Genomic DNA, 24,538 nt, shown 5'->3' with positions numbered 1-24,538 from the left:
ACATACCGACTCCAACAAGGCCATGCCTCCTAATATTACCACTCCCTAGGCCAAGCATATTCAAACCATCACAGCTGGCATGCATGAAACCCTAAGTTCAATACCAACACTGTGAGACAATGGTGCCCCTAGGGACTGATTTGATAGTGAGATTATCCTGAGTCTTTCCCCCTCCCTCCAGACACCAAGAGACCATGCCCATCTCCATGTTTCCAGTATGATCAATCACCAATACAAAAGAATTCATGTGACAGCTGCACCACTTTTAATATGAAGCACTTATTGAATTATATATATGTCCATTCCATTCTGTCTGCTAATGTCCAGGACCCCGGAAGGAAGGCACCATCTCCACAGGTCCAACATCGTTGTAGGAGAAAAGCCAACTGGGGACAGTGCCCCTTGCTTCCTTACTTCTGTCCTTCCTCGGGATTTCTCCCCAGGGCCAGAAAGTGGGTAGTAAGATTAGTGAACGGGGTAGAGTATCAAGGGGTCAAAGAAGAAGAAATGTTAGTGACGATTACAACAGGAACACATCCAGCTGAAGTGAGTGAAGCACAGGATGGAGCAGATGGTGGGTGCCTGCGGTTGGAGAAGCAGATGCCGCACAATGTGTGAGGGAGGATCACCAGCCAGAGAAGGCCGGTTAGGTCTGGCCAGACCCAGGTTGTTTTTTGTTTGGTTGGTTGGTTGGTTTTTTGTTTTTCCAATACAGGGTTTCCTTGAAAAACCCTGGCTGTCCTGGAACTCACTCTGTAGAGCAGGCTGGCCTCGAACTCAGAAATCTGCCCGCCTCTGCCTCCCGAGTGCTGGCATTAAAGGCGTGTGCCACATGCACGCCTGAGTCCGTGCCCAGGGAGCTGCCGGTGCCTTAGCATCTGAGCTGCAGCAGCTGAAGGGGTTGTCTTCTTTAGGCTCAAGAACCCGAAACTGCAGCCGCTACCCACCTCAGTGCTTGAGGGTCACATAGTCTACGTCTTCCTTTGCCTGGGGCCGCTTACCAGCCCCAAATTGAACCAGCTCTGAGTAATGGATGCTCTCATCCTCCGGGAAGCTCGGATTCACATTCTCATAATCACCCTGCGAAGCATATGAAGGTGAAGCAGGCCTGGATGACCAGCCTTCCTCCATTCCCTTTCAAGCCTTCTCCCACTGGGTCCCCAATGTCCAAAATGTGGGGTCTGTGGGAGGTGACTATATTGATGGGTTAATAGATAATCAAGGCAGAGACTGTTTTAGGGAGTTGAGTTCTCTGTGGCATATGCCCCAGCTGTGAAATAAGCTTCTTTCCATTATAAACTACCAGGTCTTGCATATTCAATTATAGCAATGGAAAATAGACTTAAGTCTGCCACCATCCCCAATTTCACTGTCTGTGTGTCCCATGACCGGCTCTCAGTTGAGATCCCAGCCTTCCATAGCTCTGTCCTCTTACCATAGGCCGCTTCTGTACCACCGAGTAAGTGACCGTGTCGCTGTTGTTTGGAGGAGGAGCCTGTGTTGCTGGGGTCCCTGCATCTCTGAGAGAAAGGAGATGGCTACACATGCATGAGCTTTCCCAGCAGTGCTTCAACCCCAGCCCCTTAGGAGAGGATTTCTCTGTGCATAGCACCACAGCAGCAGCTAATGAAAATGGCTGTGTGAATGTATCACAACACTGTCAACCCGCCATGCAGCCTGGCTCTGGACACCAGCTTCTGAACTAAAGACACACGTCCCTTCTGAGGCCTGTTATCTTGTCATGCAGCAAGAATAAGGGAATGAGTGTACGTGTATGGTGGAGCCTGGTACAGGCCCGGCACAAAGAGGGCAGACTAGGACACACTGTTTTCCTCCCACGCCCCTTGAGAGTCACAGCTACCAAACTCCAGTACCCTCTTTACCCAGCGTTGTGCGTGTCGCTCTCTGGAAAGCGCAAGATGGCGTAACTAACGGTGTCATCCATCGCCGGATTGTAGCATCCCTGGGATTGGGGGCCTTCTGAGAGAGGGGTCCTTCTAGCCTGGAAGATGCAAAGTTGAAGCTATGGCTCTCTTCTCTGACCCCATGCCTTGCCCCTGGCCTTTGACCCCACAATTCCCTGGAGGTTTTTTTCTCAGTGCTTCTCCAGCACTGAGACTGCAGATGCCCGTGTGTCCTCAAGCCCTTTTCTCATCTGTTGTCTCCAAGGGCTACCCTGGATCTCATCTTCCTCTCATCTTACCTTTTTGTTCCTCACAAAAAAGCTCTGGCCACTGGAATTTTCCTGAAGCCCCTGCTGGCTGCGGTTTTGCTTCCATCTAAGGATCAAGGGGTTTGTGAGGGCAGGTGGGGATGATCCTGGCAGGCTGCGGGCTGTGGGGAGGGGACAGGAAGAGGAGGGGCAGCAGACAGACAGGGCTCACTTTTTCTGGATTTTCATCCCCCAGATGGCCAGGATGCAGATAGCCAGGCAGAACCCTAGTCCCAAGGCGACCCGCTTGCCGATGGTCTCTGGACTGTCTGGTGAAGAAAGGTAAACAGGCCCACTCTGCCTTGTGAAGACAGAGAGAGAGAGAGCATTCTGTCCTTATTCTTTCACAAAGCCTGGTCCTTCTTGCCTGCAGATTTCCTCCTCATATGGGAGACGGATAGAGAAGGGGATGGAGAAGAAGTCCCTGTCTTCCCACCCCTGATAGCAGAGAAGAGACAAATCTTTGCCTCTAGCAAGAGCTACTCCATAGTCAGCTCTCACAGAAAGCCTGTGACCCTTGAGTTGGTTGCTGCCCTGAAACCCTGACAACAGTTTGATCAGACAGTCAAAACTTAAAGTGCACCCAGGCAGACTCTGCTCCAACACAAGCCTGGTCCCTGGCTTGTCCTTGCAGGTGTGTCCACAGCAAGGGTTTCAGTACGTCTCTGCCTTGAAGAGGGTGCTAGGGAGATGGGATGGGCTACAGTCATTTGAAAGAGGCAAGCACAAACTGGGCACGGTTACTCCTATCTGTAATCCCCACACTCAGGAGGCTGAGCCTGGAGTTCAAGGCCAACCTGGGCTGCATAGCAAGACCCTTATCTCAAACAAGAAAGTGTGGGTGGGTTTTGTAGGAAAGGGAGATTTTCTTTTTAAGATTTATTTATTATATGTAAGTACACTGAAGCTGTCTTCAGACACATCAGAAGAGGGCATCAGATCTCATTACATGTAGTTGCTGGGAATTGAACTCAGAACCTCTGGAAGAGCAGTCAGTGCTCTTACCTGCTGAGCCATCTCTCCAGCCCAGGAGATGGGGTTCTTTTGTTTTGTTTTTCTACATAGCCCAGGCTGGCACTGGCCTTCACATGGTATCGCCACTCCAACCTCTCAAGGCCCTGTTCAGCTTCCTTTTTGTGCTTGAAAAGATTTTTTTAAAAAACTATATGCTAGTATTATCTTGTTTAAAACACTAAAATATCAAAAGATAAGAAATAAGGATCTTAGCTGGGTGGTGGTGGCGAACACCTTTAGTCACAGAACTTGGGAGGCAGAGACAGGTGGATCTCTGTGAGTTCATGGCCAGCCTGGTCTATAGAGCAAGTTCTGGGACAGCCAGGACTGCACAGGGAAACCCTTCCTTGAAAAGCAAAAATAAAACAAAACAAAACAAAACAACCAAAATAAAAAAAAAATTAAAAAAAAAATAAAAGAACTAAGGGTCTCATCCATCAAGGGCGAGATTGGCATGTAGAAGAAAGGAGGAAGGCAGGCCGGTAGAGCAGGGGACTTTCCACTCAGGTCACAGGGTATGTCTGAACTAGACACAGGAGAAGGAAGAAGGAAGGGACTGCAGCTCCCAGGACAGGGGAGGGACCAAGGGAAGACAGCAAGGGGAACTTACAGTAGACAGTGAGGGTGCTGGGTGGTGACTCTCCTGTGCCTATCCCATTGGTCCCTTTGCAACGGTAGGAACCCGTGTGTTGGACCTCCAGGGGTTCCAGTCTCAGTTTCTGGCCTGAGGAGTGGAGGTCTTGGCCACTGGAGTCAAACCAGGTGTACTGTGAGATGGGCGGATTGGCATCACTCTCACAGGACAAGGTGGCCTTCTTCCCCTCCATCACACGTTCCCCAGGGCTGATGGACACACGCAGCCTCCTAGGAGCATCTGTAAAGGAGACCCTGAGTCAGGCCGGGTCAGCGGGTCACTTCATCATCTTCTCATTTAGGCCCCAGCTCCAGTCACTCACACAGCACTTGGAGGTTCCAGGCCTGTGACAAGGTATCTCCGATGGAGTTGTTGACCATGCAGTTATAATTTCCAGAATCTTCTGGGGAGATGGAGCTGAAGTGCAGGTGTTTCCCTTCCTGCACGAGACTCCCATTCTTCTTCCAGAAGAAGCGGACCTCTGCAGGGTTGCTCCCTGCGAAGTCGCATCGGAGGAGGACACGCTGCCCAGCGTGGATCTCTGATGCAGGGCTGACCTTCAGTACCTTCACGGCTCTGGGGGCATCTGCAGGGCCACAGCCTCAGGTGATGTTTTGGTTCTCTTCCCTTCTTGATGTCCCCAAAGCTTCCTGTGCCCTTGATTAGGACATCCTGTCTCCTTGGCGCTGAGCCCTGTGCGTCCTCCCTCGACCCTCTCTTTTGGCCTGTGGTCTGAGTCCCCATCCCCTCCCCTCACTCTCCCACCCACAGATCTCAATGTGATCTCCTCCTGGGCACCTCTATCACTCACAGTGGACATTCAGGCTGACAGGGAAGGCCCACGAACACTTGTGGTTGCAGGCAGCACAGCTGACAGGCATGGAATCCCATGTCACTTTCTGAATCCTCAGCACTCCGGGTTTGAGCTCACTCCCAGAACCTTGAGGGTCCCATATGTAGAAGGTGACGTTTGGATTGCTGGAGTTGTACCTACAGACCAGGGTCACATTGTCTCCTTCCAGAATTGGTGTGAAGCTCTGAATCACTGTGGTCACCGCCTTGGGAGCATCTTAGGGTAGAATGGAGAGGCAAGCAAAGCATGATTTCTTTTCTTTCCCTTTGCAAGCACCAGACACCACACGGGAGGTCTTACACGGGCTAGGCAAGAGCTCTACCACTGAATGAACTACATCGCTAGCCCTAACCTATTTCTCTTTTTTTCTTTCTTTCTTTCTTTCTTTCTTTCTTTCTTTCTTTCTTTCTTTCTTTCTTTCTTTCTTTCTTTCTTTCTTTCTTCTTTTTTTTGTTTTGGATTTTCAAGACAGGGTTTCTCTGTGTAGCCCTGGCTGTCCTGGAACTCACTTTGTAGACCAGGCTGGCCTCGAACTCAGAAATCTGCCTGCCTCTGCCTCCCGAGTGCTGGGATTAAAGGTGTGCGCCACCACGCCTATTTTTTCTTTTTAACCTTTTATTTTTGAGTCATGGTCTTCTTAATTTGCACAGGTCAGCCTTGAACTTGAATAGCCCCTGAATAGCAGAAAAGGCCGACTTGCACCACCCTGGGCCAGTTGCAAGGCTGGTTTTCACAGAGCTTTTTCACATTGTCCCCAAATGCATCCTCTCCTGTTCCCTCTTACACCTGTGAAGCACACTGCCAGAGCCCATGCTGTTTAAAGCTGTGTGACAGTGGCCTGTAGGCCCCTATCAAGTTGGGCACCTAGCCTTCTAGAATCTTCCCAAAGGATACCCTTAGAGCAGCCAGTGGTGTGATACTTAGCTACTGCTGTTCAGAGTATGGGTAGCCCTGTCTGTATCCAAGCCACTAGGGACCCAACAAACACTACCCTGGAAGCATCTCCAAAGCAAGCTGGGCTGTGCTGCCAAACCGTGGGGCAGAATGGTGAGATGGTCCCTCCGGCTCTCAGATCTATCAGGGCCTCACCCATTGCCTACGAATGTTATGTCTCCATGCCTCACATCGCCCAGGCAGGCCTCAAACTTGCTAGAGAGCCAAGGTGACCTTGAATTTACGATCCTCCTGCCTTGTGTCTTAAGTGCTGAGATTTCGGGTATGTGCCACTACATTTGTTTCTTTTATGCGGGGCCGGATGAATCCAGAGCTGTATGTGTGCTAAGTATTCTACCAAGGGAGCCAAACCCCCAGCTTCTCTCTGGGGGATTTTAAGCAGGGGCTGTACCACTGAGCCACGCCCCCAGCCCCTCACTGGGAGATTCTAGGCAGGGGCTGTACCACTGAGCCACGCCCCCAGCCCCTCACTGGGGGATTCCAGACTAGCGTTTGGTTGCTGAGTCCCTTACAGGTATATTATAGGTTGTATTCTGTCATTGAGCTACATCTCTGGTCCTCTTTCTACTTTTGAGCCAGTCTTACTAAGTTGCCTAGGCTGACCTTGAATTTACTCTGCCTCCCAGGCAGGCCTCACGTTTGTGATTCTTCAGCTTCCCCAGTAGCTGGGATGACAGATCTAGGCCACCAGGCTGGTGAGATTCATTCATTCATTCATTCATTCAACAAACATCTACTAAGTGCCATAAGCTGAGGCTCTTGGTCACTGTCTAGAATGCAGCTGTGAAGCTCCAGGTGCCTGGTTGCTTGTCTTCCAAACTCCCTCCCACTCCCTCATTCTACACCCCCTCACCCCCACACCTATCACTCCCTATACTCCACACCCCCACACCCCACACCATCACTCCCTATACCCCCACACCCCAACACCCGCTACACCCCCCTCACTCTTACAACCCTTCACCCTACACCCTATTTGCCTTCCTTCTCTAATTCCCTCTTTCCTCTAAAACCCGGAAGTCAGTTGGCCGCTCACAATGGACATCCAGCTTAGCTTCCTGGTCTATCCGTCCAGGACCCAGACGGTTCTCTGCCAAGCAAGAGTAATTCCCAGCGTGCCACAGGGAGACTTTACGGATGTGGAGCTTCTCTTGGGTGTCTCCAGGTATATGTTTCCTGTTGTGATACCAGGTGTAGTTTGTTGCACTCGGACTGGCCAGTGAGTCACAAATCAGCTCTACTGACTGTCCCTCTTCAGCGGGGGAAGGGTGGATGTGAACCCTGGAGGGTTCTGGAGCATCTGAAAGAATGTATGGCCACAGGACAGGTGAGCAGAGCCTGCTAACGTGGACAGGCAGCCACCTGAACCTCTGGTATCATCCCTTGAGGACCCTGCTAACTCCGCACCTCCCTCACCAGCTTCAAGGAAACTCACAGTACACCGTGAGTTCCACTTCTTCTGACTTTCCTGGGCCTATGTCGTTGGAAGCCTGGCACCGGTATTTCCCTCTCATGTCCTTGGTCACTGAATGCAGAGTTAGCTTGGACATCTGTTGTTCCTGTTCCTGATCCTGATCCTCTAGGGGGCGCCCATCCTTGAACCAAGACACCGCCGTCCTGAGTTTCGGGTTGCTGCTGTTAACCCGGCATGTCATGGTCACAGAGTTGTCCTCTTCCACCTCTGTGGGATTGACCTTGATCTCCAGCTTCGGGGCATCTGCGGGAAACGAGAAGCAGTTGCGGAAAGCACAAGGAATGCTCGGTGGCTGCACTGTTATTCCGACAGCAGTAGCACGCACATCTGTGGTTCCACCCAGGTGACTGCCCCAGCTCCTCACTTGTCTGCCTGCTCTCATTTCTCCCGTCCCCTACCCTTGTTGTCTCTGCCGGCACCCCGAGTATCCTTAGCATCGTCAAAGACTGGCACTGAAGCTGTCTATCCACTGGGCTTGTACAGCCCAGGGGACCAGCCCTCTCTACTTCCTTCCCCGCTTAGCTGAAGGCTCAGGCTGCGGTGGGTACACGATGCTCCCCCTTTTGTGGACCTTTGTGCTTGTTTCTTCCTCTCCATCGGAACTTCTTTGCCTGTTCTCTATCATGTCAGCTGAGGTCTGCACCTTCCTCACATGAGGCTCTATCCTTCTAATCACCCACCTCCTTTTTACCATTTTGAGGTATTTGTGTGTGCCCGAGAGTGCGCAGGTGACTATGGTCAGACAACAAGCAAAGGCCACCACACCCACTTGTTTTGTTTTGTTGGCTTTTTGTTCTTCCAGACGGGGTTTCTCCGTGTAGCCTTGGCTGTCCTGGAACTCACTCTGTAGACCAGGCTGGCCTCGAACTCAGATCCACCTGCCTCTGCCTCCCGAGTGCTAGGATTACACCACACGCTGCTTACATTCAATGTTTAAAATGTGAGCTCTGGGATTCAGACTCAAGTCCTCATTCTTGTAAGGCAAATACATAAAAAAAAAAAAAGTTTGTTTTCTTTTCTTTGTGTGTATCTGTGTCAGAGGGACTAAAGGCCTCAGATCCTGTGGAGAGAAAGCTCTTGGTGGTTGTCAGCTGCCTGGTGTGGATGCTATGAATCGAATTCAGGTCCTCTGCAAGATCAGTAAGTGCTCTAAACCATTGAACTATCTTTCCTAAGTACTTAAAAATATATATTATGGGACTGGAGAGATGGGTCAGCAGTTAAGAGCACTGGTTGCTCTTCCAGAGGACTGGGGTTTCCAGCATCTACAGGGAGGCTCACAACTGTCTGTAACTCCAGTTCCAGGGCATCCAACACCCTCTTCTGGGCTCCACAAACACCATTCTTGTGATCCACACCATTCTTGTGATCCGTGCACTGGCATACATTCAGGCAAAACATTCACACACATACAAATAAAAAATTAAAAGTCTTTTAAGATTGAATAAACAGTATATCACATAGTACTAAGCTTTAAAAAAAAATTCTAAGGGGGTTTGTTAGATTGGCTAGACAAATTCAGACCTCTTTTTCTATTAATATACATATCTCCTCCTGGCAATTCTGCTCTATGTTTCTTATGTGTCTCTTCCATTGCAACTGTTAATCCACACAAGCAGAACCTGTGTGCTCAGCCTAAGCTGGCATTCAAGACAAGACTGGCACCCAATCAATTCACAGGCTTGGGTGTTTGTTTTAAGGTAGGGTCTGATTGGCTTAGAACTCACTATGTAGACCAGGCTAACCTCAAATTCACAGAGCTCCACCTACTTCTGCCTCATGAGTGCTGGGTTTAAACGTATGTAGCACCATGCCAGGCCCCACAGTAAATATTCATTCAGTGGGTGAATGAATGGGTGAATGAAGCATAAAATAATGATGTGAAAACTTACATGTATGGAGAACAATGAACCCTAAGGAGATGATCCTCAAAGCATGCTGTGGCTTCAGAATTGATTGATTAATTGACTGATTGATGGATGGATTGATTGATTGATGCTGGAGGTTAGTCCAGGATCTCACAAGTGCTAAGCAAGCACCATACCACTGAGCTACATCTCTAGCCCTTAGTTTTTGAGACCACAGTGTTTTACTCTGTGGTCCAAGCTTGTCTCAATCTTGAGATCCCCTGCTGAGTGCCCAATTCCAGGCCTGCATTACCACACTTAACTAGGTTGCCTTATTGTTCAGGCTAAGGCAGAGGCTAAAATGAGCCTGTGTCTTGAGACAGAGGACTAACAGAAAAGACAGCATGGCGGGCTTGTGCCACCGCAGAAACAGGTGACTGACAGCTAAACCTTCAGCGGACACATGCTCTTCCCACCCTGGGTACAACGCGACAGGATTTAGGAAGAAGGTGACAGGTAGCATCCTTCCCACCCGGAGACTCACACTTAACATCCAGACGCACAGTGCTCTCAGAGAGCACCTCGGAGGAGTGCTGGACTCGGCACTTCACGCTCTTTCCGTGGTCCGTCCACTTTGGTTGGAAGGTGAGCTTGCTCTCTGTATAGACATTCTTAATGGAGGAGGTGACAGAAGAGGTGATGGAGGTGACAAAAGAAGTGATGGAGGTGATCTCAGAATCTTCCAGGAACCACTGCAAGAGGATGTCATACCCAAAGCAGGAGAAATTCAGTCCACAGGTCAGAGTGACACTTTGGGATTCCCGGATTTCTGATGGCATCTGGATGTAAGGTTGGAACGGTTTCTCTAAGGGGAAAGAAGAGAGAGGCCTGCTTGCTGGAGATGGGACACAGACTGGCTGTCCACCCCTGACTTCAGGCATCCTTTCCCATGTGACCCCAGAAGAAGCTCTTCAAGGCTAGCCTTTCTTTAGTCAGTTTGACTACTCCGGAAGGTCTTGGGAACACAAGCCTGCTGGGAAATTGTGTCTAACATTGACTTTGTTTCTCACTTTCTCCTTCCATTATGTTCCTAATGGCCTCAGGATCACCCAGGGTGATTTGATTGATTGATTGATTGATTGATTGATTGATTTAATTCTCCATGTATCATTGGTGGCATGTGTTTGTTTGTCAGACTCAGACTTAGAGTCAGCCAAGCACAATATTCCTTTAGTGGGGTGATCCTGAGGCCCTGGGCTCAAATCTCCACCATGCCAGACCAGCCGACAGATGATGCGACATCAAGAGACACAGCACGGACAGCTCTAGTGTGGAGTGATGATACTGTCTAGGGCAGAGGCCCCTGGCTGTTGTTAGGGGTCATGTCTGAGCCCTGTGCTCTCCTCTAGCCTAAAAGAATGTGGTCACTAACACACTGAGAGATTTGAAAATCCAGACCTCTCTCTGCTTTAGAAAGCTTCAGAAAACCTGAGAGCCTCGACAACGGATTCCAGAACAGACACAAGCTGAGGAGAGAAAGCCTGAGGTAGGACAATTGCTCGTGCTGCAGTTGGCTGTGTGTGTGTGAGAGAGAGTGTGTAAGTGAGTGAGTGAGTGTGTGTGTGTGTGTGTGTGTGTGTGCATCAAAGCCTCCTATTTGGTGAGCGAATGAAAAGGAGAAATAAAAAGGAAAGAACATGATTGCTCCTAGGTGTGGTGGAGGAGAAATTATATTGTAAATAAAAGGGAGAACATAGCCAGAGGCAGGGACATCTGGGAGAGTCCAGAGTGGATATGACCCCGAGCCAGGTGAGGAAGGGTGGGAGAGGGGAACCAGGTGCAGCAGCCAAGGAAATGGGCTAGAGGTAAAAGAGGGTGGGCTACCCAGACGGCTGGATTATATAGGGAAGAGCCTGGGGAAGGGGCAGCCCGGCTCTTGGGCTGGGGAGTTGGGCTAGAGAGTGGGGGCCAGGTGCCAGCCATTCTCTGTAATAGGTAGGGACTGAGGGATGCTGGGAGAACCTGGTGCCAGGCTCTCTTTAATATGTTAAATAGGCACCTTGGCTGTTTGCTCCAGGGTTTGAGCAGGCCCCTCTTTGCTGCTGCTAGAACAGTTGGCTGTCTCCCCATGCCTTACCGGAGACATTGAGGTGAATGGGCTCCATCCATCGTTCAGTCCCTGCGGTCATCCTCAACCCCAGATTCCCACTGTCATTGGCATATATCGGGTGGATTTTCAGGGTACAATTGTTTATTCTGTTCCCCAGAACTGTTACTCTCCCTTGCTTAGAAAGGTACAGCTCAGTCTCTGGGTCCTTCTCGGTCTTTGTGGCGTTGTACAGGACAGTTCCATTGAATTTCTTGGTGTCCTTGTCAAACTTATAGTTCTGAAAAAGGAGGATGTTGTCCAGACGTGCCTTGGGTAGTGGAATTTTGTACTTGCAAGGAATCCTGATGCAGGCTCCCTCCCAGGCAAAGAGGGTTTGGGGATGGTCAACGGTCCAATCATTTGCTGAGCTGTACTGAGCCGAAGCCGCATGTCCTAAAGGCCACAACTCTGGTCAGAAGTTGTTACTGAGGGGTAAGAACTTCCACTGGAAGCAGGAGAGGGAGACACTGGGGAGACACACGGTGGAGCAGGAGCACAGACTCTCTGTGCACACCCGCCCCCCCCCCCACCTGCGGTTCCCCTCCAATGCCCCAGGTCCATCCCCTCTCTGCATTATCCACTGATATCTCCAGACCCAGCTACCAGCCTGGGCCTCAGCACTTACCTAGGATCAAGAGGAGCCACGGGTAGTGGGCGCGCATGGTGTCTCGTCTGGGTGGGACCTAAAGAAGGAAGAATTTAGTCTGTAAACTGGATGTGTTAGCATGTGACTGTAATCTCAGCATTCGGGAAGTTGAGTAAGGAGGATTGCTATGAGTCTGAGGCCAGCGTGGGCTACATTCTGAGACCCTGTCTCAACAACAACAGCAAAAGGAATTTGCCTTTGAGCCATCTTGTTGCTCCCTTATCTTGCTTGTTGTCCCCTGAATTCTGGCCCCTTTCTTCCTGATTGTGTGTGTGTGTGTGGTGTGTCTAGTTAGGTGATAGAGATGTAGGTTTGGGGTGCTCATAGAGCCTTTTCTGGGTATACTACACTTCTTCAAGCAGACCTTCCTTTCCTTTCCTCTCTACCTCTCTCTTCTGTCCATTTGTATGTTTGTAATTTTTATTTTATATTGTATGTGTGTGTGTTCACACACACAAGCGCACACATACATGTGCCTGAAGTATGAGGCATGTGCATGCTACAGTGCACGTGTGCACACCAGAGGACAACTTTGTGGAGAATTTGGTGGATTCCTTTAAGTGGGTCCCAGGAATCTAACTCATACGGCCAGGTTTGCACAGCAAGCACATTGGACCCCTGAGCTACCTTGATGGCTTTTTATAACTCTTAGAACTCTGTTCTCTCAGGCTCTGCTGCCAGCCTGTTACATGCCTCCAATGCCAGGCTCAGGTAGCAAGGGTCTTCCCAGGTTACCACTGCAAGATTACACACAGGGATCAGCTAGAGTGATTTGAAAGACTCGGGGGTGGTAGGTTGGTAGGTTGGTGGTGAGGAAAACCACATTAAAACAAACTTGAGCCAGGTCTGGTGATTCAGGCCTGGAACTCCAGATGCTCCAGAGGCTGATGCAAAACAATTGCAAACCCAAGGTCAGCTTGGCTACAAAGTCCAATCTAGTCAACTTTACAAGAAACTTGTCTCAAAACAAAAATAAAGGGGGGAGGGGGCCTGGGGGCGTGGCTCAGTGGTAGAGCCCCTGCCTAACAAGCACAGGATCTAGATTCAATTCATAGTACTAGCCCAAAAAGTAAAACTAAACCCATAGTGCAGTATATTTGGAGGGAGTTGGAACGCCTTAGAAGCAGAGAGCAATCCGAGCAATCACCTCCTGAGCCCTGGGTGCTGATAGGGAGCAAGGGGCAGGCATCCCTTTTCTAACATCAGCCAGTCGTTAACAGGTGGGAATGGGGACCTCATGTTGTCTGATCACCCACTGTCTGACCATAAGGAAGAAGCCAGATTGTCATGAGAAATGTCTTGCTTTAGAAGCAATACATAGGACCAGCCATAGTGGTATATACCTAAAAATCCCAGAATTTAGGAGCCTGGATCTATGAATACAAGGTTGAAGCTAGTCTGGCTTACCAAGTCATTATGAGTAGAATTAAATAAGTAGTGGTATACAGCTCTAGCCTGACAGACCAATTTAAGGGCAACTAATTTACAACTCTTCTCTCTCTCTCTCTCTCTCTCTCTCTCTCTCTCTCTCTCTCTCTCTCTCTCTCTCTCTCTCTCTCTCTCTCTCCCCACACACACACAAACTTGGCCTCCACCATCCTACACTTTATGTAGAGTTAAATTTAACAAGTTAACTCTATTCACGTGGCTGTGATCTCTGTGTGAGTCCCCAGGGATCTTGCAGGATGTGCCAACAGAGTATGTCTCCGGTGTCAGAGAGCAGAGCTGTGTCCCTTCCCTTCTGCCCACCCAAGGTTTGCCATACCTTGCACAGCATCCGCACCTCCCTTTCTCCTGCTATTTCTCTCCCAGGCCGCAGGGCACAGGTAGTAAGGACTTCTGGGTGACCAGGAACAGGTGTAGGGAAAGCCAGTTCAGTTGCTGAGCGTGGGCTGGCTTCTGCCTCCACTGTTGGGGTTGGTGTGGCCTGGGTGTATATAAGAGGTTTGTGGGCTGAGGCTGGAACAGATCATCTGAGGAAGAGCTTATCTTAGTTTCCCAGGTACAGGGAATGCACCACATAGAGATGTCTTCAAAGTCACAGCCACTTGGAAAAGGCAGAGCTCAACAGGAGGCTTCACTGCAGGACTTCTTAAGTTGTCGAAAGAGCTTAGACAGGCAGTGGCCATGCTTCTTTGGCCATGAACTCTATTTTAATCTTTCCCAATGAAAGCGTTGCAGGGTTGCAAGCTCTGTTCTGGAGGACACACTTTAACACACCCGTGTGGTTGCTATAACAAGGGCTGTGGCAACAATCAGCCTCTGGGTGCTGGACCACCCTGTTTGTCTGGCAGCCCCTCCGGCCACATCCTTAGCAGAGCCTGGCTGGAGAACTCAGCTTAAGCAGGAAGCAGGCAGTTCCAGAGTGAAGCTCTGAACCCCAGGAATTTACAGCATGAGAAGCAGGGACCTGAGCCTGGGGCCTGGATGGGTGAGGAGGTAGAGCAGGGTGCAGCAGCAACAGTTACTAAGTCAAGAAGCTTAGAACACGGCCAAGAACTGTGATCTGCTCACCTTCTGAGAGCCTCAAGGTTAGCTTCCTGGTCCCATCATTTCCTCTCTGGCACTCAAAAGCTTCTCTACCTCAGAAGACCCAGAAAGCCTGGAAAGGGGACACTGAAAGACAGGGATGGGGAGAACAGGGTAGGGATGAGGGGTTGGGGTTGGGGACTTAGGCGTTGGAGGGTGAGGTTTGTCTGTGCCTATTGTAAAGTAGATGAAAAAACCACAGCAGGCCCTCCCTCGTGGCCAGCACACAGAGGCCACTCCATATCCACTCCATATTTACTTGTCGAGAGCAAGAGAAAAGATTGAAATGGTTTTACCTGCTTCCTCCTGTGTTCGATCTTCAGTATCCCTAGCAGGATCTGAGAGTAAAACTAAGAAAAGTTTCACATGCTTGGCCACACCCCCTTCCTCTCTGGGCCTCTGAGAGAGACCAGCAGATATGGTGTGGATGAGAGGCTGTGGTGGAGAACACAAGTTTGGAGTCAGATTGACTCTCTGCAGTCACGTGTTGGCTTGTGTGTCTTCCATGTCTGATGAATTTCCATGCTGGCTTGTCCAGGCTCCCTAGAGCCAGACAACACACAAATACATACCTGAACACACAATAATCAAACACACACACACACACACACACACATACTCATGCACCTGGGCGCCATCACAAATAAATAATAATGAAGTAAAAGACTTCCCACTCAGCAACCCTTCTTCCCAGAGCTAGAGCTCCCAGCTGGCTGGGGAAGGAACAGGTCTTCTTGAAGGTGGCTTTAGCTTGCTGATACATCTTATTGCTAGCAATCCCACCGAAGGCAGGAGCAGAGTGATCTAGCACTGACATGAATACCTTCGCAGCTCTACGGGCAAGGGGAGGACCAGAGCTCTGGGGAAGAAAGTTGCTGAATGGGAAGTCTTTTTTACTCCCTTTTTATTTATATGTGATTGTGTCAAGATGCAAGAGTGTGTGTATGTGTGTGTGTTGTTTGAGTATTGTGTGTGTTCAAGTGTATATTTGTATGTGTGTGTTTGTGTGTCAGGTGAGTGTTATGTTTGTGCATATGTGTGTGTTGTGTTTGTGTTTGTATATTTGAGTGTTGTGCATGTTTGTGTTTGTGTGTGTGTTTATGTATGTGTTGTGTGTGTTTGTGTGTGTTATGCATATGTGGTATGTGTGTACGTGTGTATGTGTGTGGTGAGTGTAGTATGTCTGTGGTATCTGTGGTGTGTATTTGTGGGTGTATATGTATATGGTATGTGTGTGGCATGTGAGAGTGTGTGTTTGTATATTATGTGTATTTGAGTGTTGTATATGTTTGTGTTGTATGTTTTTGTGTATGGTGTCTGTATTTGTGTATGAGTTGTGTGTGTTTGTGTTATATTGTGTGTGAAAGTGTGTGTTGTGTACATGTATATGTATGTGGTGTGTGTATATATGTGTAGTGTGTGTGTGTGTGTGTGTGTGTAGTGTGTGTGTGTGTGTAGATCAGAGGACAACCTGTGGAACTCTCTCCTTCCACCTTTATGTGGGTTCCAGGGGTCAAACTTAGGTTGTCAAGCTTGCCCACAACCACTTTTACCCACTGAACCATCTGGCAGCCCTGCAAATGGGAAAGTCTTGAGATTGAAACTGAGTCACTTGCTAGGCAGCAGCCAGCAGAGAGATGCAAATTCTACAGATGGCAGGGAACATGAGGGCAGAGCTGACCTCAGTTCTACAAGCCCAGGGAATGTGCTGCACAAAAATGTCTTCAAGGTCATGGCTGGTCAGGAAAAACTGAGTGCAGAAGTTCAGGGGCCACTCATGGCCGGGAGGAAAACTGAACCGCCAAGAGGCAGGAAACTCCTTTGCAAAGTATATGTGACCGTGAAGATGGATTCTGTAGCTTAAGCGCCTAGGATCTGGTGGGGTCTCCCACTGAGATAGGTAGAGGTCAGTGAGCTCCAAAATGTATAGGGGACACATGACATCCCACCTGGTTCTCTATTAACTGAGAGCTAAGGATAATGGTTTAGGGAGGGGAAGTCTGGGATAAACATTCCGGGGGGATTTGGATGAAGTCTGGCTCTACAGATAGCAAAGGTCACCGGGTTGTTAATAATATCTACTCCTAACTTTCTGGGTAGAAAACAGAGGAGACACCCCTGTATTTACAACATTCCTGTTTTCTCCAGTGTTATCTGTGAAGACGGGAATGGTGTGTGCCCTCTACACAATAGTAAGTAGGCTTTACTGTAGTCCTTCTGAAGCTGTCTAAAGAGCTCTATGTCACTAGACATGAGAGTAGCCTGAGGGTAGCTAGAAACATACAGCATCAGAAAGAGTTAAGAAGAACTACAGAAGATAGTGATGGGGTGTGTGCGTGTGTAGAAAGACTGTTTCCCAACCACTCAAGAAATTGAAACAGAAGATCAAAAGTATAAGATCAGCCTAGATTAGAGAGTAATTTCAAGACAAGCTTCAGCAAGTTAATGAGACCCTGTCTTGAAATGAAAAATGGGACCTGGGAGTATGGTAGAAGAGTAGAATCTTTTCCCTGCCTAGAATCCCCCAGTGAGGGGCTGGGGGTGTGGCCCAGTGGCAGAGCACCTGCCTAGAATCCCCCAGTGAGGGGCTGGGGGCATGGCTCAGTGGTAGAGCCCCTTCCTAGAATCTCCCAGTGAGGGCCTGGGGGCGTGGTTCAGTGGTAGAGCCCCTGCCTAGAGTCCCCCAGTGAGGGCCTGGGGGTGTGGCCTGGTGGTAGAGCCCCTGCCTAGAGTCCCCCAGTGAGGGCCTGGGGGTGTGGCCTGGTGGTAGAGCCCCTGCCTAGAATCCTCCAGTGAGGGGCTGGGGGTGTGGCCCAGTGATAGAGCCCCTGCCTAGAATCCTCCAGTGAGGGGCTGGGGGCATGGCTCAGTGGTAGAGCCCCTGCCTAGAGTCCCCCAGTGAAGGGCTGGGGGTGTGGCCTGGTGGTAGAGCCCCTGCCTAGAGTCCCCCAGTGAGGGGCTGGGGGTGTGGCTCAGTGGTAGAGAATTTGTCTAACATGTGCAAGGACCTCCTTTTAACCCCCAGACTGCCTCACCCAAAAGTGGCAATGGAGGAGGGCACAACCAAGGTGGAGAAACTCCACAAATCAATAGCAGAGAGCTAGATTTGATCTCTGACCAGAACTAGGGTTGAAAAGGAGAAGCTATCTGGGTAAGGTGGTGCACCATACCCAACCAGGAACTTTAATTAACAACCAGGAAGTCTTCAGGAGGGGTGAAGCCTCATATGTCCCTCTCCATCTATGTTAGATTCTAATTACATGTTTTGAAATGGTCCTTACTATGTAGCCCCGGCTGGCCTGGAACTTCCTGTGTAAACCAGGATTGTCCCCAGCTCACAGAGATCGTCCTTCTTCTCCCTCCCTAGTGCCAGGACTAATAATATTTTTTCATCCATTTTTGGCTGAATCCATAGATTCCAAGGTGGAGGATATGAAAGACCGACTCTCCTTCTCCCTATTTCTTCTGCTAAGTACAGGGAAACTCTGGGGCTTTAGTAGGAAGCACTGGAAGGCTCAGAAGAGCAGAGAGATAGCTCAAGCCAGGTTGACACCCTGAATTGTTGAGGTTTAGTCTGCTGCTATGTATTTATTGTAATGCTAAATTCTGTATCTGAAGATCTAGGCCTTGCATTTACAAGCTTTTGTTGAGCAAACCTGTGCCTTAATTTAAAACTACTGGTTAAGTAAAAGTGGCTGCAGTGAACTACTGGAAGGACTAGAGGCAAATGAGCAGGGTGGAAAGCAAAGAAGGAGAGGAGAGATGTAGGCTTATATTTTTTAAAACCTACTTTAATAAGTGTACTTAAATGCTTTACCCTCCCTTCTAGCCCACCACCCACCAGAGGCAGTGGAAAGGAAAGATTAATAAGGCAAAGGAGGATGTGGACCTGGTTTGTCTGTTTTAAAAAGATTTATTTATTTATTTAATACGAGTACACTGTAGCTGTCTTCAGACACACCAAAAGAGGGCATCAGATCCCATTATAGATGGTTGTGAGCCACCATGTGGTTGCTGGGAATTGAACTCAGAACCTCTGGAAGAGCAGTCAGTGCTCTTAACCACTGAGCCATCTCTCTAGCCCCATGGACTTGTTTAGAATTAGGGGTATTTTTGGTTTTGTTTTGTTTTTTGGGTTTGTTTGTTGTTGGTTTTTTGTTTTGTTTTGTTTTGTTTTTTAGTAAATCCAATCTGTGTTGTCAGGCTATCAGGAGTTTAGTTCACTTGAATCAGCAGTGGCAGCTTGATCCACTTGCAAACACCATTCATAAATCAGCAACAGCAGATTGATCACAAAGAAACGTCAAGGCTCTGCCAATTGGCCTGAGTCCATGGAAGCAGCAAGAAGCTGCCAGAACACCACCAGAAGTTCTTTGGTGCATTTCTCTCTTTGAAGTCATGACAATGATCAGCAAAGAGTAGCAAGGTGAACCAGTACCATACAGCGTCATCGGAAGACCAATATCAGCAAAGCCCAATGCTGACCAGCAAAGAATGGTAGGGCAAACCAATACCACACAGCCTCATCCACTGTCCATTGAGTTATACTTTCCAAACATCACGTGTTCTCTCAAGTGTCCACTCTAGCAAAACATCACATGCCCCTTTTCCAGGCAGCTTCCAGAAAAAACACCACGTGTCTGCTTTTAGCAAAACATCCTCCCAAGTGTCTGCTTCAGGAAAACATGCTCTCATAAGACACAGTTTCCAGAAAAGCATCCCATGACACAACCAAGTCTCCAAAGAAACCAGAAATTTTCATCTCAGAGAGAGAAGAAGGTGCTATGAGAGGAGCTGTACCCTAAGCACATGCCAGGAGAAACAGCAAGGATTTGGGGTACACCAGTAGGGAGGCAGCCAGGCCAGAAGTTAGCAAAATAGATTAGGGGTTATCCCCACCCCCCAAGCAATTGTCAAAGCCAAATAAAATAACCATAGTCTGAGTTCTCACTTATTTTTAAGCTAGTCGGGGATAATCTTAAACTGGTTGTACCACACTGAACCCCAAGGAATGGTCCAGCAGTTGCTTTCCTGGCTCTTTGCTTCTTTTCTTGATGTAGGGTATCATGTAGCCCAGACTTGCCTCAGACTTTCTATAGAGTCAAGGATAACCCTGAACTCCTGATCCTTATGCATCTGCCTCCCAGTGCTGGAATTAGAGATGTGGACCATCTCCCTGTGATGTGGGGCTGTGGATTGAATCCAGCTTCCTGCATGCAAGGCAAGCACTCTGCTGAGTCACATCCCAGCTCTCTCTTTGCCTCACCAAAACCAGACTACATGTTGGTGAAGCCAACACATGGCTAGAACGTTCCATCAAAAAAAACCCTGCTTTTTACCCAGAGCAGCAAGAGAAGGGTACCCTCAGAGACAGGACTCATTGGTAACTTCTGTGTGCCGGCTAAATATTACAGAAAACCCCAACAACTTCACGTCCATGTGGGTTTATGCTGGAGAAGGTCTCGTGGCTGTAGACCTTCACCCCTGTCAGGCCGTAACAAAGCGACAAGCGTCCTCTCCACGCTCAGCCCAAGGGGCTGCAGAGAAGACAGAGGGATGAAGCTGAGACCCATCTTCCCTCAGTACAGTATGGACCACCATCCTCCAGAGGGCAGTGAGCCACTCCTCTCCTCCTCCCACCTGTAGAAAGGATGTCAGAGGAGGCCTAAAGGCCCCACTCAGAGGTAGCACTGTTTTCCATTCCTCGGTGACACTGGTGGCCATAGGGGAACAGCCATGTGACACATTTCTCCTTCCAAGGCTGGATGGTCTTAGCAGGAACCTAATAGCATCCTGAGCTCTCAATAACATGAGGGAGGGCTGCATGGAGACTCTGGATTTACAGCCCTGCGGAAGGGATGAGCCAGTATGTTGCTTCTTGGGAGCAGCAGGAGGTGACTGCTAATGTGAAAGTCATGAGACCTCATCTCAGGAGCTCATAATGCAAAAAATGCACTAAGGTCAAGGAAATCTCAAGCCAACAGAGGAAAGATAATCTACAGATACCAACCTCAAGAGGACACTGAGGTTAGAATTATCTGACAAAGACTTCAACGATGCCTTTATAAAAAACACTTCAAGGAGAATCACACACTCATGGGCCTGAGGCAGGAAGGTGGCTGCCTTAATCACTTTTCATGGCCGTGATGAAGCAGGTACAGTTAAAGGGGGGAAGGGGGTTGGGGTGTGGGGATGGGGGGGAGGGGTGGTGGTGGGAGTGGAGGGTGGGGGGATGGGAGGGGGGAGCACTGTCTGAATGTGGCATATACACCCATGGGCACTGTACTGGCTATTTTTGTGTCAACTTGACACAGCTGGAGTTATCACAGAGAAAGGAGCTTCAGTTGAGGAAATGCCTCCATGAGATCCAACTGTAAGGCATTTTCTCAATTAGTGATCAAGGGGGAAAGGCCCTTTGTGGGTGGGATCATCCCTGGGCTGGTAGTCTTGGGTTCTATAAGAGAGTAGGTTGAGCAAGCCAGAGGAGGCAAGCCAGTAAAGAACATCCCTCCATGGCCTCTGCATCGGCTCCTGCTTTCTGACCTGCTTGAGTTCCAGTCCTGACTTCCTTTGGTGATGAACAGCAGTATGGAAGTGTAAGCCGAATAAACCCTTTCCTCCCCAACTTGCTTCTTGGTCATGATGTTTGTGCAGGAATAGAAACCCTGACTAAGACAGGCACATACATACATAAATAAAAATAATAAATAGAAATCCTTAAAAGGAACTCTTAAGAATCAGGCATGAGGGTGCTCATCCATTGCTCTAGCACTGGGGGAGGGGGAAGAAGTGGGGCAAAGAAGAGATTGTTGTAAGTTTAAGGCAGCCTGGACTACATAGTAAGTTCTAGAACAGCCAGGGCTACATATGAAAACCTTGTCTGCACACACATACATACATTAAACATTAAGAGCTCGGTGTAAGCCTGGTGTGGTAGCTAATAGCTAATATACCAGCAGTTGGGAAGCTGAAGGCAACAGGCTTTCTATGACTTTAAGGATTAATTACATTAATTAATTAATGGTGATGCTTGCTCATAACCCCGACACTCCAGAGCTCAAGCAGGAAGGTCACAAATTCAAGACTGGTCTGTCTCAAAAACGAAAGAGAGAAAGCCAAGGCAGTTGTGGTGGTGGCTCACACCTTTGGTCCCAGAACTTGGGAGGCAGAGGCAGAGGGATTTCTGAATTCAAGGCCAGCCTGGTCTACAGAGTGAGTTCCAGGACAGCCAGAGTTACACAGAAAAACCTTGTCTCAAAAAAAAAAAAAAAAATGAGGGTTTGTGCCCAGTCTTATTATAACTTGTTTGATATCCCTGGAAGGCCTGCTCTTTTCAGAAGGGATTGGGTTGGGGGCGGGGGGCAGAGGAGAGGGCAGGGCATGGGACTGAGATGAGAGGAGGAGAAAATGCAATAGGGATGTAACGTTGTAATGTGTGAGAGAAGAGAAGAGGAGGAGGAGGAGGAAGAGGAAGAAGAAGGAAGAAAAAATTGAAAGCCCGAGTTAGTGTAGGGCGTCTGTGTGTCATCCACAAGTCCTGCATTCCATCCCCACTTTTGCTAACAAAACCAGAAAGAAAGCAACTTTAAAACTCTCACCTGGCCATGATGGCCACACCTTTAATGCCAAAGGGCAGAGGCAGGCAGATCTCTGTGAGTTCGAGGCCAGCCTGGTCTGCATAGCAAATTCCAGGCCATCCAGGGCTACACAGTAACATGAAGAGAGATTTTACCAAAAAGGATTTACAGATAGAAAATAACCCCATAGAAATAGTCAAGGCGGGATGTGATTGCCTAGTGGTCAGGAAGTGCTGGGTTCCTTTCTCACACTGCGGAAACAACTTAGGTGTGTTGAAATCTCAGTTGCTCAGACTGTGGGGATGAAAGTTACAAGTCATTCTCAAGGCTACCTACCCAGTTCAAGGTCAGCCTGGGCTGGGTGAGACCAGAGAGAGAAAGAGAGAGGGAGAGAGAGGTGGGGGGGGGGGAAGAGGGGAAGGAAAGGCCTTCAACATTACTTAACCTTTAGGGAAAAACAAACGAAATATCACCATGATGCACCTATTAAAACCACCAAAACAAAATGAAATAACCATATGAAAAGCTTGGGGGCCTGTGCCAAAGTGGAATGTTTTATCTGTTGCCAGAGTAGATGTTAAAAAAAAAAAAACAAAAAACTTCAAAACTGTTGCTCAAAGATTAAGCATTGAATCTGTCTGCAGCTCCACCCCAAGCCAACTAGATCTGTGTGAGAAGTGAAAATACGCTCAAAACCTCAGCACATGCTCAGGGAAGCATTATTAATAAATGGTGAAAAGGAGTAGCCCAGACATCCATCGGGAAAGCCGGAAGGGACAAAAACCCAGTGAATCCAGAGCGCAGACTGTTCCTGACAGCTGCAGCAGGAACGGAGCCCTGGCAAGAAAAACACTGTGAAGGAACTTGGGATGTGTTCTTGGGAAGACACCAACCACCTGAGACCACAGAGTCAGTGCCACTGATGTGAAAAGTCCCGAAAAAGGGTGTTGAGGCAGAATGCAGATTCAGTGGTTAGCTGGTGAGCGGTGCGGAGATGCTGGCAGGAAATGGGCAGCAAATGCTCAAGAGACAGGGTTGGTCTGGGGTGAGCAAGTGTTCTAAACCTGGAGGTGGTGACAGTTTCACAACTCCATTTATATACTTTAAACCACTGAACTGGGGCTGGACAGAAGCCTAGCAGTTAGGAACACTGGCCTCTCTTGCAGAAAAAGTTTTTAGTCCCGGCACCCACATGGTCTCTCACAACTCTAGTCTTCACAGGTCTAACGCCCTCTTCTGACCTCCGAGGGCAGTGGATGTGCATGCATGTGGTGCCCAGATGTACACGTAGACAAGGCAGCCACACACAAATAAATACATAAACAAATTTAAATCACCGCCAATGTGTCCTTTATAACGGATGTGATGTACGCTGGGTGAGTCGTTAAGTCAACCCAGTCAGAAAATGGGCAATGATTTGAGGCTTTTCACTGAGGGCAACAGATGCACAATGGCATAGAACCACCAGGAGGGACATTCAGCATCATTAGGCATTGGGTAAATCCAAACCAAGTTATCAGAGGAACTCAAATAAAAACACATTGACCGGTTAGACTGGGCTTGGAGGCTCAATTTGCAGTCCCAACTGAAGAAGGAGGAGGAGGAGGAGGAGGAGGAGGGGAAGGAGGAGGAGGGGAAGGAAGGGAAGGAGAAGGAGAAGGAGAAGGAGAAGGAGAAGGAGAAGGAGAAGGAGAAGGAGAAGGAGAAGGAGAAGGAGAAGGAGAAGGAGAAGGAGAAGGAGAAGGAGAAGGAGAAGAAGAAGAAGAAGAAGAAGAAGAAGAAGAAGAAGAAGAAGAAGAAGAAGAAGAAGAAGAAGAAGAAGAAGAAGAAGAAGAAGAAAGAATACATAGTCTCTTCTGTCCAAGGCTGGCTTTAAACTTGCTATATAGGAAAGGGTGGTCTTGAACTCCTGGTCCTCCTGTCTCCACCTTCCAAGGCTGGGGTTACAGACATGAACCCCTGATGGTGATGACAATGACTATGATCACAATGCCACCACTGCTGTCAATGATGGTGGTGGTGGTGATGATGAAGATGCTGCTGCTGATAGCAATATCAGATGCTGTTGAGGATTCAGGAGCCTGATCATTCATATACTGCAGGTGGGATTGTAAATTGACACAGCCACCCCAGATAATGGTTCGCCAGTTTCTTCACAGACTGAGCAAGCTGTACCTGTCCTTGACATATCCATTACATCCTAGGCCTTCTGTCCTCAATAAATAAAACAATATGCCTGGGCATAAAAACCCGTGCAAATTACTCACTGCTACTCTCTTTGTGACAGCCAAACACTGGGGGAAACGAACACGCCCTTCCATGGGTGGGTAGCTAAACAAACTGAGCTGCGTCTGTAGCATGGAGGCCAGCTATTCCTTAATACTACCCGTGATAACTAAGCCAGGAGCCTCTTCAGGAAGCAAAGTCTAGGGATGCTCAGTCTGATCATAGAAACATTGCCTGTAACTTACAGGCACGGCCTCTATTGCATTTACTTTCATTCCTTTTACTTTATTTTATTTTATTGTGGCGTTAGGAGTCAACCCCAGGGACTTGCACGTGCTCGACAAGTGCTTGACCACTGAGCTATACCACCCCCTCCCCTGTCTGCTTTTAACTCCTCTCTGGTTGCTTATAGTTTGGACCACG

At 48.7% G+C, this 24,538-nt stretch overlaps 1 protein-coding gene across 1 annotated transcript; it reads right to left on the bottom strand.

The window, feature by feature from the left end:
- Positions 1-453: 453 nt before the first annotated feature.
- Cd22 (CD22 molecule) lies at positions 454-14,385 on the bottom strand. The gene is made up of 15 exons (XM_021166581.3): positions 14,298-14,385; positions 13,549-13,710; positions 11,763-11,820; positions 11,126-11,530; positions 9,533-9,853; positions 7,103-7,384; positions 6,704-6,967; positions 4,672-4,929; positions 4,183-4,446; positions 3,837-4,100; positions 2,385-2,481; positions 2,204-2,279; positions 1,884-2,002; positions 1,436-1,520; positions 454-1,080 (listed from the first exon to the last, which is right to left on the bottom strand). Exons 2-15 carry the CDS (start codon positions 13,558-13,560, stop codon positions 949-951), a joined length of 2,637 nt encoding a protein of 878 aa, XP_021022240.1. The 5' UTR covers positions 13,561-13,710; positions 14,298-14,385; the 3' UTR covers positions 454-948.
- Positions 14,386-24,538: the final 10,153 nt, after the last annotated feature.

This window comes from Mus caroli, unplaced genomic scaffold (genome assembly GCF_978045245.1).
Source record: "Mus caroli unplaced genomic scaffold, Mus_caroli_1 scaffold_8, whole genome shotgun sequence".
Classification (NCBI taxonomy): domain Eukaryota; kingdom Metazoa; phylum Chordata; class Mammalia; order Rodentia; family Muridae; genus Mus; species Mus caroli.
Note: the sequence above shows the minus strand (reverse complement) of the source record. Positions and strands in the feature narration are given on the sequence as shown.

What these genes read in the sequence shown, in the direction of transcription:
- Cd22 (XM_021166581.3), bottom strand. An exon ending in TGTCAGCCTGAATGTCCACT is followed by an intron (nt 4,447 to 4,671) that starts GTGAGTGATAGA and finishes GTGGCCCTGCAG; the next exon opens with ATGCCCCCAGAGCCGTGAAG. An exon ending in TTTTTGTGAGGAACAAAAAG is followed by an intron (nt 2,003 to 2,203) that starts GTAAGATGAGAG and finishes TGCATCTTCCAG; the next exon opens with GCTAGAAGGACCCCTCTCTC.